This window comes from Brassica napus, chromosome A5 (genome assembly GCF_020379485.1).
Source record: "Brassica napus cultivar Da-Ae chromosome A5, Da-Ae, whole genome shotgun sequence".
NCBI lineage: Eukaryota > Viridiplantae > Streptophyta > Magnoliopsida > Brassicales > Brassicaceae > Brassica > Brassica napus.
Genome location: NC_063438.1, coordinates 7,317,534 through 7,330,201, shown reverse-complemented (window position 1 = coordinate 7,330,201; position 12,668 = coordinate 7,317,534). Strand labels below are relative to the sequence as shown.

Genomic DNA, 12,668 nt, shown 5'->3' with positions numbered 1-12,668 from the left:
GATGATTAGTAAATACTATAGTTAGATAGGTAATCTTATTTGTGAGATTTAAGATTTCAGTAAGAGGAATAAAGTTGGTCATTGTCATTAACAATATAGCATTAATAAATGATCTAACAAACTTTTCAAATTGAAAGTTTCGATTCGATAAAAGAATTAATTCTATTTTTCTTTACTCCTAGGACCACTGGACCATCTGCGCAAAAGAATTAATCACTTGTGAAACTAGTCGGAACGGGTTTTGCCTAATCCATTCCATTTTAGTTTAGTTCCAAAAAGATGATTTCGTCTTGTAATATTCATATATTAAGATAAAACTAAAAACCAAATTTTGGGTATTATCTCAAAGCGAAAATCAGTATAACCAATATCATACAGATAAGTTCTACATTATTCACAAATTTTGTGCTACCAACTATTATCAAATAAATTCATTAATATCATATTTATCTGCATATAACAAACAAACACTGTACAAAAAAGCCAACAAAGTCCGGAAACCAATAATATCCCCTGTGGAAAAGTATGTATCTACTTTTCTTATTTTAAAACGTTTTATTCGTTTAACTTGGTGTACATAAATAACGTATGAATTCCCCCACTAACGATTTTATATCTTGAATAACTTTATCCAACACATCGGAAACGTTCACTGCGTTAACCGAAACTTCAAATGAAAGAAAAAATAAAGTACTCTTTTAGGATATAAGTTATTCTAGTTACATAGACTAGGGGTTTGTGCGATCTTCACGCAGTTCAATGAGCAATAGCCATACGACGACGTTGTGATTCCGTTGGCAGTTTCACGTCATATGCTAAACCGATAATCTCAAGAAACCTGACAATGTACCAAGAAATGTCGATTTGCCACCACTCAAGCCCCTGTCTCGCCGACGACTCGAACGCGTGGTGATTGTTGTGCCAACTCTCTCCAAATGAAAACACCGATAACCACCTTGAAATTAATAAAAAAAAAAGGAAATAATTAAAATTAACAACACTGCATCTTTGGAAACATTAGCTGTATACAATTCGCGTGTGCTTTTATATTTCCAGAAAGTGACAGAGATTATATTAAATTATTTTTGAGCACACCAAAATATGGATTATAAACATTTGCATACCAAACATTACGAGAAGTATCATTGGTCTTCCAAGTTCGAGTACCCCAGATATGGCAAAGCGAGTTTATGAGACAAGTAACGTGCACCTCCAGTGCTGCTCCTACCCCCTATATCACCAACCAAATCATTTATTAAATCCTACAATAGTATTCATATGTGACATTATATTTCATTTTGAATCAAAAGAAATATAGATTCACTTATACCATTCCCCAAGTAACGAAGGACATGCCACCAAGATAGAAGAGAATGATACCAAGTCCTAGAATGTGAAACAGCACCGTTTTTTGAAGAAACCTATAGAACCATTGCCTCTTCAAATCCTCAACGTTTGTTCTTCTTCCACACTACAAATAATTCATCATGATTTATATTAAATTGGTTATAAATAAATGACTTATAATGAAAAAGCTAAGATTATCTACCTTTGTAACAAGATATGCAGAATCATAAATCCACAGAAGATGACTAAACCAAAAACCTTCCTTAGGGCTGTGTGGATCTCGTTCTGAATCAGTAAACTGATGATGATACCGATGAGTACTCACCCAATCAATCGGATCTCCCTATTAATTAAAAAGATTATAATCAATAAATAAAAATACTAATTTAGGGACTTAAGATCTAGTATTAGACCAACTTTGACTAAAAATAATAAACAAATAAAAATTGTAAAATCTATGTTATTGATATGAACCTGGATAGCGAGAAGGGCACAATAGGCTAAGAGATACTCGAGCCATTTAGGGACTTTGAAACTCCGATGAGCCAAGTTCCGGTGATACGAGACGGTAATACCGAGACCACCAATCGTATAAAACAAAAAGGTAACCCAAAGAGCCGACCAGCTGAAATAAAACGGAGCCAAAAGAGCCATAGAATGCACAAACAATGAAGCTGTAAGTTTGAAATAATCTAATCTCCTCCACTTTCTCTCCCAAAACACCCATTTACGTTTCCTCTTCTCCGCCGCTTTCTCCGGCGGTGAAGGATCTTTCCGGTGGTTCTCCTCCACCGTAGATGTCACAGACATTTTCCCGATCTCCTTTTTCTCTTTTAGGTTTTCTTTGTTGTTGAGAGAACCTTTTTCTCTAGGGAAAATGGATTAAAAAAAACGATGCTTGCCTTTGTAATTTATAGTCTCATGAAGAGTTAAAAAAAAAACAAATAACGTATGATTCAGTAAATATAATAAAATATCATGATATTCGTATGGAGTGGTTTGACACGTAGGATATTTTTACATGCACTAGTGGTATTTTACATTGGCATCTAAAAATAACTTTTAACTTGATAAAAAAAAGAATTAAAGAGGATTTGGGTGATTTGACCAAAAAAAAAAAAGAAAAAAAGAGGATTTGGGTGACACAGGGCTCGATATTCCTTGACTTATTCTAACTGTTCATATACACTGCTTTATGGATGTACGTGATTACAGGCAAAAATCACGTTCGGTAGCTGGAGACTGTTATCGAATTGATATTTCATTTTAGGTCATTTTATCCTTATTATTTACACTTTTTATTTACACTTATTATTTACACTTTAAAACATTTCATACCATTAATACGTTTTTGCCTTTTGTTACCGCATTTTCTCTCTTCCCAACTTCTTAATCTTAACTATGGTGATTAAACCCAAAACTGAAATCTAACAAATATTTATCTAAATAACAAAATTATCATTAACCAAAAATCTCATTTTTACCAAAAGGATTTTTCCCTAAAACTGTAAAGTAAAATAAAATTTTTCGCCAAACCACAAAATCAGGTTTTACAACTAAAACCGTTGAACCGGATTTTTTTGTCAAAACTGCTGAAGTGAATTTTTCAACCAAATAATCATTTTTTTCTGTCAAAACAACTAAATCACTTAATATACATATATATAATATAATTTGTGTATTTAGACACAAATTAAACTTACTAAAAACCAAAATGGGATTTTGGATCGAGAAATTGCTATAAGTTAAGCAATTTCGTCACCTTTCAGTATTTCTCAATGTTTTTAAGTTTTATTCACATTTTCGATGCTATTCATTTCCCCCATGGCTGTGTTGTAGTTTTCTATCAGTAGGAAGAATCGTTGAAACAAATGACTCTAAATATATCCCAAAATCAATATTTTTTTTTGTTTTATTTAAATCAAGTAATGTGATACTCACCTGAGATCACAAGGTAGTAACAAAAAAGTTATTATTCTATCAAAAATATTTCTTTGTTTTTCCGTACGCAAATGTGCGAGTTAGAATCTAGTGTGTATGTACGAGTCAAAATTTAGTTCATCTTCCAGTTATAATCGTTTTTAAAACCGGAACGATTTAATAGTTTAACCGGGTTCGCCCATAAATCAGCTACATAGCCGAATTGGGTCTAATAACTGGTTTGACTATGAACCGATCATGTAGTCAGATTGAATCTCAGAGTTATTAAACTGATAAAAACCGTTAAAACTATCAAAAATCTGTAAACCACGATATATACATAAAACTAGTTTATAGTCATGATGTTTTTAATTCATTAATATTATAGTTATGTATCATATTTATTAACATTATTTTTAAAATTATACACTAAAAATATATTAATCTAGATTATTGAACCTTGTTTGATCTGATCGAACCATATTGAACCGTGATCCAAAAATCATTCGATTCAGTTTCCGGTATGGTTTTAAAAACACGGGTTATAATGTATATGTCTATATATAGATTTGAGTTAACCATAACGAGATAACCTATACCAAAGTTAACCCATTATTCTAATACTAAGAGCTATCTACAGCTCTAAATTTGGTTTAAATTTCTAATCAATATTTTTTTTTGTAAGCAACTGTAAAAAAACATTAGCTGTAAAACCGTATTTATCGAAGCAGAGTTTTTAATTTGTAGAAAATAATTGTTTAGATAGAGAATCTCTTATATATTAATTGAGAATCATTTAAATAGTTGTAACTTATATTTTGAACTAATTACAAAAAAAACTTGATGATGTGTTACTTAATTAGAATGTCACTTTGGCTTACATGGCAACATAAGAATCAATTGAATAATTTGTAGGTCTAAAATTCAATTGTTAAGAAACATTATATTAACCCAAAATATAAGAAGTGTGTATTTTTTCCTTAAGTAAAACTGTAAAAGCTACGGTGTTACCTAATATGATTAACATATATATGACAATTAATGATTATGAATAATAAAGATTTGATAATAATAGCTTATAAATAAATCTTACTTGTATCGATCACATTAATAGATATCACCGTCACAACACCAACATAGAATATTTAGAATTGTCGATTGACAATCTGAAATGGTAACTTTATAAAGTTCACTCCATTGTTTTCCTTAAATAAACCTAAAAAGGTTTTTAATGATTAACTAAATGGATACGTACATTGTAAAATGTGTTTTGGTTAAAAAAATTATTGCATACCCAAAATCAATATGAACCATCAACATTTTTGTTTAAAATTTTATCACAATAAAAATATAGGGTTGAGAAAAAAATCCAAATTAAAAAAAAAGAACAAAACTGATCCAAAAAATAGTACTGAACTTTAACCAAAAGTGGTTAGGTATCCGAATGGGTTCAAAATTTTGGTATCTAGAAAACCGGAACTATACCCGATCCAAACCAAAATATTCCGGGTATCCAAATATATATGAACCAGATTTATATACTTAAATATATTAATTTTTAAATTTAATATCTAAAAGAATATACAAAAATATAAGATATTTTTAAGTTGTTCAAAATAGTTGGAAATATACACAAATGGTTATAAGTACATGTTTAAAATAGCTAAACGATACTTAAAATACATATTGATTTTATATGCAAATATTTAAGCTAAACCAATTTTTAAGTATTTTGACATACATTATTCACGCAGGGTGCGGATTATCATCTAGTGTTCTTTTATTTATATAGACAATCTAAAAGACAAGTATTTTCAAGATCACATATAGTCGTCTGTCATTTACCGGCCCATAAAAGAGTAATGAGCTCCATGTCTCGGGTTTAATGGGCTAGGTCCTAGAATACTTTTAAGAAGAAGGCCCAAAGGCTTGGTGGGGGAAAAGTTGACATTAACTAAATCCACCATGTTTAGTTAACGAATCTCTTTGTTTCTAAAACGTCACACTAACGGAAATGGCGGAACACGCCAAAACGACGCGTTTTAAGAGTGTATTCCCCATTACGCAGAGAGAGAGAGAAAGAGATTGTGGACACATCTCTCTATCTACTACTACACATGACATGATCTCTTGTAAGAATCGCATTATTCCCTCTTCTTCTTCATCTCACAGATCTCTTCCTCTGATACTCAATTTTCCCCTCTCTCTCTCACAAGTCACAACCTTTGGCCTCAGAACCCTAAAACTTTCTGTTTCTGGAGGCTGCTTCACCTGATTAGATCTGTTTTTCGTAAGTGGGTCTTCCAAAGTCTTCTCCTTTTGATCTACTCTCAGTTAGGGCTTTGATAAAAACTTGTGCTTTACCATTGAGTTTGTGGGTTTTGACTGGTCGTTACAAAGTCGTCTCCTTTGATCTTTTTCTGCAGGTTCTATAAAATGGAAAGAGAGAAATCTCCAGCACCTAGTGGAGGCCTCCCACCTCCATCTCCCACTCCCATCAATCATTCCTCAGATGCTAACCGGTTAAGCCACGATATGAGCCGTATGCTCGAACACCCTCCTAAGAAGATAGGCCACCGTCGAGCTCACTCCGAGATCCTCACGCTCCCTGATGATCTGAGCTTTGATAGTGACCTCGGCGTGGTTGGTGCTAACGCTGCTGATGGAGCTTCTTTCTCTGATGACACTGAAGAAGACTTGCTCTCTATGTATCTCGATATGGATAAGTTCAATTCCTCTACTGCTACTTCCTCGGCCGCCGCTCAAGTGGGCGAGCCGTCTTGGAGAAATGAGTCTGTGGGGATGCATACAGGGTTGACTTCTAATCCTCCTCGAGTCAGGCACCAGCACAGTCACTCTATGGATGGGTCGTTGAACATGAGTGAGATGCTTGTGTCTGGAGAGGGTGATGATTCTGTGGTTGATGCTAAGAAGTCTATGTCTGCTGCTAAACTCGCTGAGCTTGCTCTCATCGATCCTAAACGTGCTAAGAGGTATTATTAGTACAATCAGATTCTAAACTTACTATTGTGAATTGAGCAAGTGTGTGATTTGTTTTTGTGTCATATAAATAGGATATGGGCAAACAGGCAGTCTGCGGCGAGGTCAAAAGAAAGGAAGACGAGATATATATTTGAGCTTGAGAGAAAAGTACAGACTTTGCAGACAGAAGCTACAACTCTCTCAGCCCAGTTGACTCTCTTACAGGTTTGCTTTTTGAATTTTTTTTCTAGCTTTGCAATGTTCTTTCATGTGTTATGCGTTTCAAAACTTTTGTTATCTCGCCCTGTTTGTTCAGAGAGACACGAATGGTTTGACTGTTGAAAACAATGAGCTGAAACTGCGGTTGCAAACAATGGAGCAGCAAGTTCACTTGCAGGATGGTGAGGCTCTTTAATCATAAGCATTTTACTTCCTCATTTGGTGTAAACACTTGTCTTTTGTGTCAGAACTAAACGAAGCACTTAAGGAGGAGATCCAGCATCTGAAGGTGTTGACTGGCCAAGCTGCCTCAAACGGTGCATCATCAGCGATGAACTATGGGTCGTTTGGACAACAACAACAACAGCAGTTCTATTCCAACAATCAGTCAATGCAGACAATCTTAGCCGCACAACAGCTCCAGCAGCTGCAGCTTCATTCACAGAAACAGCAGCAACACCAACAACAGCAGCAACAGCAGCAGTTTCAGTTCCAACAGCAACAGATACAACAGCTTATGCAACACCGTCTTCGACAGCAGGAACAACAAAATGGGAAGCAGAAGCCATTTAACGGCCAGAATGAGAGCTGATGAGCACGAATACAAATACTATGTAATGATGAGAGGTACATCCATCAATTGCAATCTTATAGATTTTTGAGCGCTTAGCTAACTGGTTTCTTGGCCTCTACAGGGTACTGGCGTTGTGTACTAACCAGAAGCCTTTTCGTACATCACTGTTCAATACATTCTGAATAGCCCAAAGAAACATTATGAGTTGTTTAGATTTTGTTATTGAGACTCTTGCCTCGTGTCTTAGTACACATTCAAATGCTAATTTGTTGTTATAAATCATAAAATATATAACCGTTATTGCAAACACCATGCTTGATATTTATTTATATTCTTTTTTTTTTAATGTTTATTTATATTCTCAGATGCTTTTGTATTATAAACATGGCGACTGTTTGGTATACATCAAAGTGAGCTTTTGTCAGTATCATTTTGGTAAAATTTCAAAACCATGTCACCAGTACTGTGTGTTATCTATTATGATGGGATGAGGACAGCCACAAGATTAGTCAAACTCCAACCAACACCATCGAGAGGTTGGATTGATCATAAAGAACATTCATTGCTCTCTTAATACAATATGCAACGTTTAATATAGACCTCAAGAACATTCAGCCGACAGTTTTGTTTGTGAAACACCGTCCACAAGCTTTTGCGGCTGCACTGAATACGGAAACAAGCATAGCCGCAGAAACAGCAGGAGAGTGGGACCTTATAAACTACAACAAGGCCTTTCTATAAGAAGAAAGGATGTGGTTTCTTTTGATACGCAGAATCATAAAACCTCTCCTCTTATCTTCTTCTCTTCCGCCAATCACTCAACTTGAACACTAAACAATATTGTTTCTTTTCTTACTTTGATCTCAAGTTTTTGTCTCCATTTGGTGGTTCTGTGAAAGTGAAGAGAGAACGATGAAGATACAGTGTGATGTGTGTGAGAAAGCTCCGGCTACACTCATATGTTGTGCCGATGAGGCTGCTCTATGCGCTAAATGCGACGTTGAGGTTCACGCAGCCAATAAGCTAGCTAGCAAACACCAACGCCTTTTCCTTGACTCTCTCTCCACCAAGTTCCCTCCATGCGACATCTGCCTTGTAAGACAAGTCTCCTCTTCTGTTTTTGTATCTGCGGTGATCGTTTTGAGTTCATATCTATTATTCTTCAAGAGAGTATCAATGAGAAGTTTCTTAGCTTTTGTATCCATTCGTTAACAAAGATCAAGTGATTAGATTTTAACTTTAGTATACTGATTTTAGATTTCAAGAAACACATGTTCAAAGGTTAATCTCTTTCTTGTGCTCTATCTTTGTTGACTTACAGGAAAAGGCAGCTTTCATATTCTGTGTTGAGGATAGAGCTCTTCTCTGCAGAGACTGTGACGAGGGGACGCATGCGCCTAACACTCGCTCTGCTAATCACCAGAGGTTCTTGGCTACTGGAATCCGAGTAGCTCTCAGCTCCGCTAGTTGCAGTAAAGAAGTGAAGATGAAACATTTCGACCCATCTAACCAGCAGACTCTCTCTAAACCTCCAACTCAACAGCCTGCCGCTCCATCTCCTCCATGGGCTGGAGATGAGTTCTTCCGCTACTCAGATCTTGAGTGCAGTAACAAGGTGAGAAAGTGGTTTACCAAATCTATGAGTACTAAATGTGTTGGTTTGTTGTAATAGCTTATTTTGACATATTGTTGTGGTTTTGGCAGAAAGAGCAGCTTGATCTTGGAGAGCTGGACTGGCTTGCAGAGATGGGTTTCTTAGGGGACCAGCCTGATCAAGAAGCTCTACCAGCAGCTGAAGTTCCCGAGCTTTCGGTTTCACATCTAGCTCATGTTCATTCCTACAATAGACCCATGAACTCCAATGTTTCTAACAAGAAGCCGAGGCTTGAGATCCGTTATGATGATGATGAAGAGCACTTCCTTGTCCCTGACCTAGGCTTAAACTATAAAAGGAACTAGAAAACTTATATGCAGCACATGATTTCAGACCATTATTATATGTATTTTGTATTCAGTTCAAAAAAATATTATCTTTTATTAGCAAATGATGCCTTGAATTTTAAGCATAGTTTCCTTTAAATCATTACATTTGAGGAAGAGAGACAAAACATAGCGTGCCTAATTGGTTTCTCTTACAACAAGATTACATAAAAAACCTTGAGAGTTGTTTTATTTTTCTACTTGCCTTCAAGAAAGCTGAGAACTTCAGCATCTGAAGGAAGAGCTGGAATGGCTCCTTTTTTGGTCGTGGTGATTGCTCCACAAGCGTTTGCGAATCTTAGCACCTTTCTCAATCTCTCTTCGTCCTGTTAATGAATTTAAAACATTTTAATATCATCTTTAACATAAAGAGGATTCATTCAATAATTAATTAGATGCTTACCTCGAGGATGGAGTGGTCATCGGCAATCTTGTTTAGGAGAGCACCAACAAAGGAATCTCCAGCTCCTGTTGTATCCACGGCGTTCACATGGAAAGGGTCAACGGATCCACGGAAATTCTACACAGTGAATATAAGCAAAGAAACCCAATTTTAGTGGGAGACACAAAAGTCATTGACGTAATAAAGAAGTATACGAATCGTTTTACTGTTCATGTGATTCGGCAAATGAGAAAAGCACAAAGTAACTTCTTCCTTTTCTTGACATGAAGAAAATTCGTCACGTTTGAAAATACAAAGAACCATAGGGATCACGACTTTTGTGACCCTCAATTGATTTCTAGAGGGTCCACGAAAAAAGAATTCAAATTTTTAATTAAGCATTAGGTGAGATCTACCAAACAATATTAAATTGAGTAGCACAAATGATTCCTAATGTATTTTAAATATCCTCTGCTCTGATTAATATTTTTAATGCGTTTCTCGGATCCTTTCCAAAAACATGCTAGTATATAAATAATTATGAAATGTATAATATATAGCATACTAGTTTTGCCTTCTGGTGTCACCTAATGGACAAATCACACAAGACACAACCAAGAGACAATCATGATGAATGATGATGATGGTAAATGCACGTAAAAGATGTTATAGTGTGTTTACCTTGGCGTAATACCGACAACCCTTTTCACCGAGAGTGACAAGCAAGAGCTTCAAGTTGGGGTGCCACAAGGACATTGCGGTTTCATCGTCGATCTTGTTGCTTCCAGTGAGAAACTCGAGCTCGACGTCGCTCACCTTGATGATCTCAGCCTTGTCCCAGATGCTCATGATCTGTGTCTTGGCTTCTTCCTTTGATGGCCACAGAGGTTCCCTGAGGTTTGGGTCGTAGGAAAGAAGAGCTCCTGCTTCTTTCGCAACTTCCATGGCCTTCAAGTGAGCGGACCTACATGGCTCCACTATTAAGCTAATTGATCCGTAGTGAAACACTTTAGCCTGCAAAAACAAACCACAACAAAATTCAAAATTTACAAAAATCAAGTAAAAGCCGGTACACGGTACACCCCAAAAAACTCACAAAGTAGCACAAGTTTGATCATTATTCATAAGGAATAATTTCGAAGGGGCCCATTCTGATATTGATTCTTTGTTTTTTCATGTAAAACTACAATGGGGTCAATCATTATCAAACTGTTCAAGTAAAGTAAAAGGTTCTCGCCATTGAGATTAGCTGTAAAGGTACGTCTTTTACCAAAATTACGCAAAAAAAAAAAACAATTTCAAACCTAGCGATCATTTCACCATCGCCATAAAGATCCACTTTACACACATGTTGTTATGTGAAGAACATTCACTTTTGATCACATCAATGAGCCCGAAAATACTCAAAAATTCAGTAATTCAATTTGGATCAAGAAGAGAACACACGGCTTGAACTAATTAATCTAAAAACATCACTCCCTATTTCCACAAATCAGAACATATGTTTTATTAGCAAAAAAATATTGCTTTTGCCTAATCACGATACTAGTTAAACAAAAACGGCTGAACTTTTATTTTTAGACAAAAAAAAATGAAAATTTTCATATCACTTTCATGTTTTTTTTTCCAATTTTCTGATGATAAAAAAAACAAGAAGTCATGTGCTTTGGACAAATCACGTGATCCCACGTGGAACAACGCACATCCGTGCGAGGAAGAAGAATACTAATAAGACCCGCGAAAAAATCGCAATGAGATGAGACAAAAGTCACCGTTAGTTAGCATTAATTGATACATATCCCATTAGAGTGAGTGAGATTATCTTCTAGACGAAAATTCAAAAAAAACTAGACTAATGAATCTCTACTTCCCTCCAGATCTCTTGAAAGGGATAGAGAGAGAAGAGATACACGTACCGATCTGATGAGCTCGAGGTTGAGCTCATCGGGACGGAGCAACATATCGGCGCTAGGATTCCGGTAAAACATAAACTCCCGATCTCCGTCGGCCTTCAACGTCACGAACGCCAAGGCGGTTCTAGCTCCGGTATCGAAGTTGATCCCCTGATCAGCGACGCCGTTTTTCCTCAGGATCCCAGCCAACATGTGACCGAACTCGTCGTCGCCGAGTTTTCCGACGAAGGCGGATCGTCCACCGAGACGAGAAACGGCGATGGCGACGTTAGCCGGAGCGCCGCCGGGGGCTTTGAGGAAGCCCGGAGCTTCGGCGAGGGAGACGCCGGACTCGGTGGGGACGAAGTCGATGAGCATCTCGCCGAAGCTGACGATCAGTGGTTTCTCGCCGTTGGATGCCATTTGGAAACGAGATCTGTGGATCGTTGGATCAAATCGGAGATATTAAAAAATTATAGAAGGGAAATGAAATGAAATGAAGAGGAGAGAATGGTTTATATAGAGGACGACCAAGAGTTGTAACTGGTGATGAGATAATAAACGTAATCATTTAAGATAATATAAATATTTTCTGAAATATCCATAATCCATAAAAAATCTAAGGAATGTCTTCTAAAAACATTGAGTTTCTAATAAAATGCAAAAACTGTCTTCAAAACATGTTATGAGATATGACCGTTGATTAAGTTTATGAGATATAAACGTAAATATATTCTTGAAATATCCACTATCCATAAAAATATCTGAATATATATCTTCTAAAAACATGGAATTTCTAATAAAATGCAAAAATTCTTGTCAAAATCTTATTACCTTTTTCAAAAGTTTACCCGAATCTTAGATTTTTCTATTTTATTTCTTAATCAAGATTAAAAGTGGTAATCGTATATCAGGAGGAGTCATTTACTCGTAATAAATCTATAGAGTAAATTATATATTTAGTACATTTGTATTGTATATATCATGATGTATGGTAGTATCTTGTCTGATTAATGGGATAATGACAAAACACCAGCAACGTACTCTTACCGTCTCACGTGTTTAAGAATAATATAGATTCCCGGTTAAAAACGAAATTTTGAAAAATGGATTTTTTTTTAAGAAAATAAAATCAATGACAGTATATTTTACTAAACAAAGATAAGAAGTTTGTTTAGGGGTATATGCAAATATGTAATCTTACCAAATGAAATGATTTACGTTCAATAAGTGAGTGAAACGTCACTGGTTGGTCGGTGTTGACAAGTTGGATTAATTTAATATTTCGCTATTAATAATTAGTCTTCCAGAATTAAATTACTGTAATCTGATTCACCTGTTCGGTTTTCATAAAACCAGCCAAGGATATCAA

The 12,668-nt window shown here is 35.8% G+C and overlaps 3 protein-coding genes and 1 pseudogene across 3 annotated transcripts; 2 read left to right on the top strand and 2 right to left on the bottom strand.

Moving 5' to 3' along the window:
* Positions 1 to 582: 582 nt before the first annotated feature.
* Positions 583 to 2,243, bottom strand: LOC106451387 (delta-9 acyl-lipid desaturase 2). Its single transcript, XM_013893316.3, has 5 exons — positions 1,822 to 2,243; positions 1,550 to 1,690; positions 1,331 to 1,471; positions 1,125 to 1,231; positions 583 to 955 (listed from the first exon to the last, which is right to left on the bottom strand). The coding sequence occupies exons 1-5, from the start codon at positions 2,155 to 2,157 to the stop codon at positions 757 to 759; spliced, it is 924 nt and encodes a 307-aa protein (XP_013748770.1). The 5' UTR covers positions 2,158 to 2,243; the 3' UTR covers positions 583 to 756.
* A 3,061-nt stretch (positions 2,244 to 5,304) lies between these two features.
* Positions 5,305 to 7,406, top strand: LOC106451388 (annotated as a pseudogene).
* A 218-nt stretch (positions 7,407 to 7,624) lies between these two features.
* Positions 7,625 to 9,087, top strand: LOC106451393 (B-box zinc finger protein 25). The gene is made up of 3 exons (XM_013893322.3): positions 7,625 to 8,137; positions 8,364 to 8,657; positions 8,747 to 9,087. The coding sequence occupies exons 1-3, from the start codon at positions 7,955 to 7,957 to the stop codon at positions 8,999 to 9,001; spliced, it is 732 nt and encodes a 243-aa protein (XP_013748776.2). The 5' UTR covers positions 7,625 to 7,954; the 3' UTR covers positions 9,002 to 9,087.
* Positions 9,058 to 11,842, bottom strand: LOC106451389 (probable fructokinase-1). The gene is made up of 4 exons (XM_013893318.3): positions 11,321 to 11,842; positions 10,086 to 10,418; positions 9,426 to 9,542; positions 9,058 to 9,348 (listed from the first exon to the last, which is right to left on the bottom strand). Exons 1-4 carry the CDS (start codon positions 11,717 to 11,719, stop codon positions 9,220 to 9,222), a joined length of 978 nt encoding a protein of 325 aa, XP_013748772.2. The 5' UTR covers positions 11,720 to 11,842; the 3' UTR covers positions 9,058 to 9,219.
* Positions 11,843 to 12,668: the final 826 nt, after the last annotated feature.

What these genes read in the sequence shown, in the direction of transcription:
- LOC106451387 (XM_013893316.3), bottom strand. Translation starts at nt 2,157, where the DNA reads ATGTCTGTGACATCTACGGTGGAGGAGAACCACCGGAAAGATCCTTCA. An exon ending in GTGCCCTTCTCGCTATCCAG is followed by an intron (nt 1,691 to 1,821) that starts GTTCATATCAAT and finishes TTTAATTAATAG; the next exon opens with GGAGATCCGATTGATTGGGT. An exon ending in CTGCATATCTTGTTACAAAG is followed by an intron (nt 1,472 to 1,549) that starts GTAGATAATCTT and finishes AATTATTTGTAG; the next exon opens with TGTGGAAGAAGAACAAACGT.
- LOC106451393 (XM_013893322.3), top strand. Translation starts at nt 7,955, where the DNA reads ATGAAGATACAGTGTGATGTGTGTGAGAAAGCTCCGGCTACACTCATA. An exon ending in CTCCATGCGACATCTGCCTT is followed by an intron (nt 8,138 to 8,363) that starts GTAAGACAAGTC and finishes GTTGACTTACAG; the next exon opens with GAAAAGGCAGCTTTCATATT. An exon ending in ATCTTGAGTGCAGTAACAAG is followed by an intron (nt 8,658 to 8,746) that starts GTGAGAAAGTGG and finishes TGGTTTTGGCAG; the next exon opens with AAAGAGCAGCTTGATCTTGG.
- LOC106451389 (XM_013893318.3), bottom strand. Translation starts at nt 11,719, where the DNA reads ATGGCATCCAACGGCGAGAAACCACTGATCGTCAGCTTCGGCGAGATG. An exon ending in ACCTCGAGCTCATCAGATCG is followed by an intron (nt 10,419 to 11,320) that starts GTACGTGTATCT and finishes TTGTTTTTGCAG; the next exon opens with GCTAAAGTGTTTCACTACGG. An exon ending in GTTGTCGGTATTACGCCAAG is followed by an intron (nt 9,543 to 10,085) that starts GTAAACACACTA and finishes TTCACTGTGTAG; the next exon opens with AATTTCCGTGGATCCGTTGA.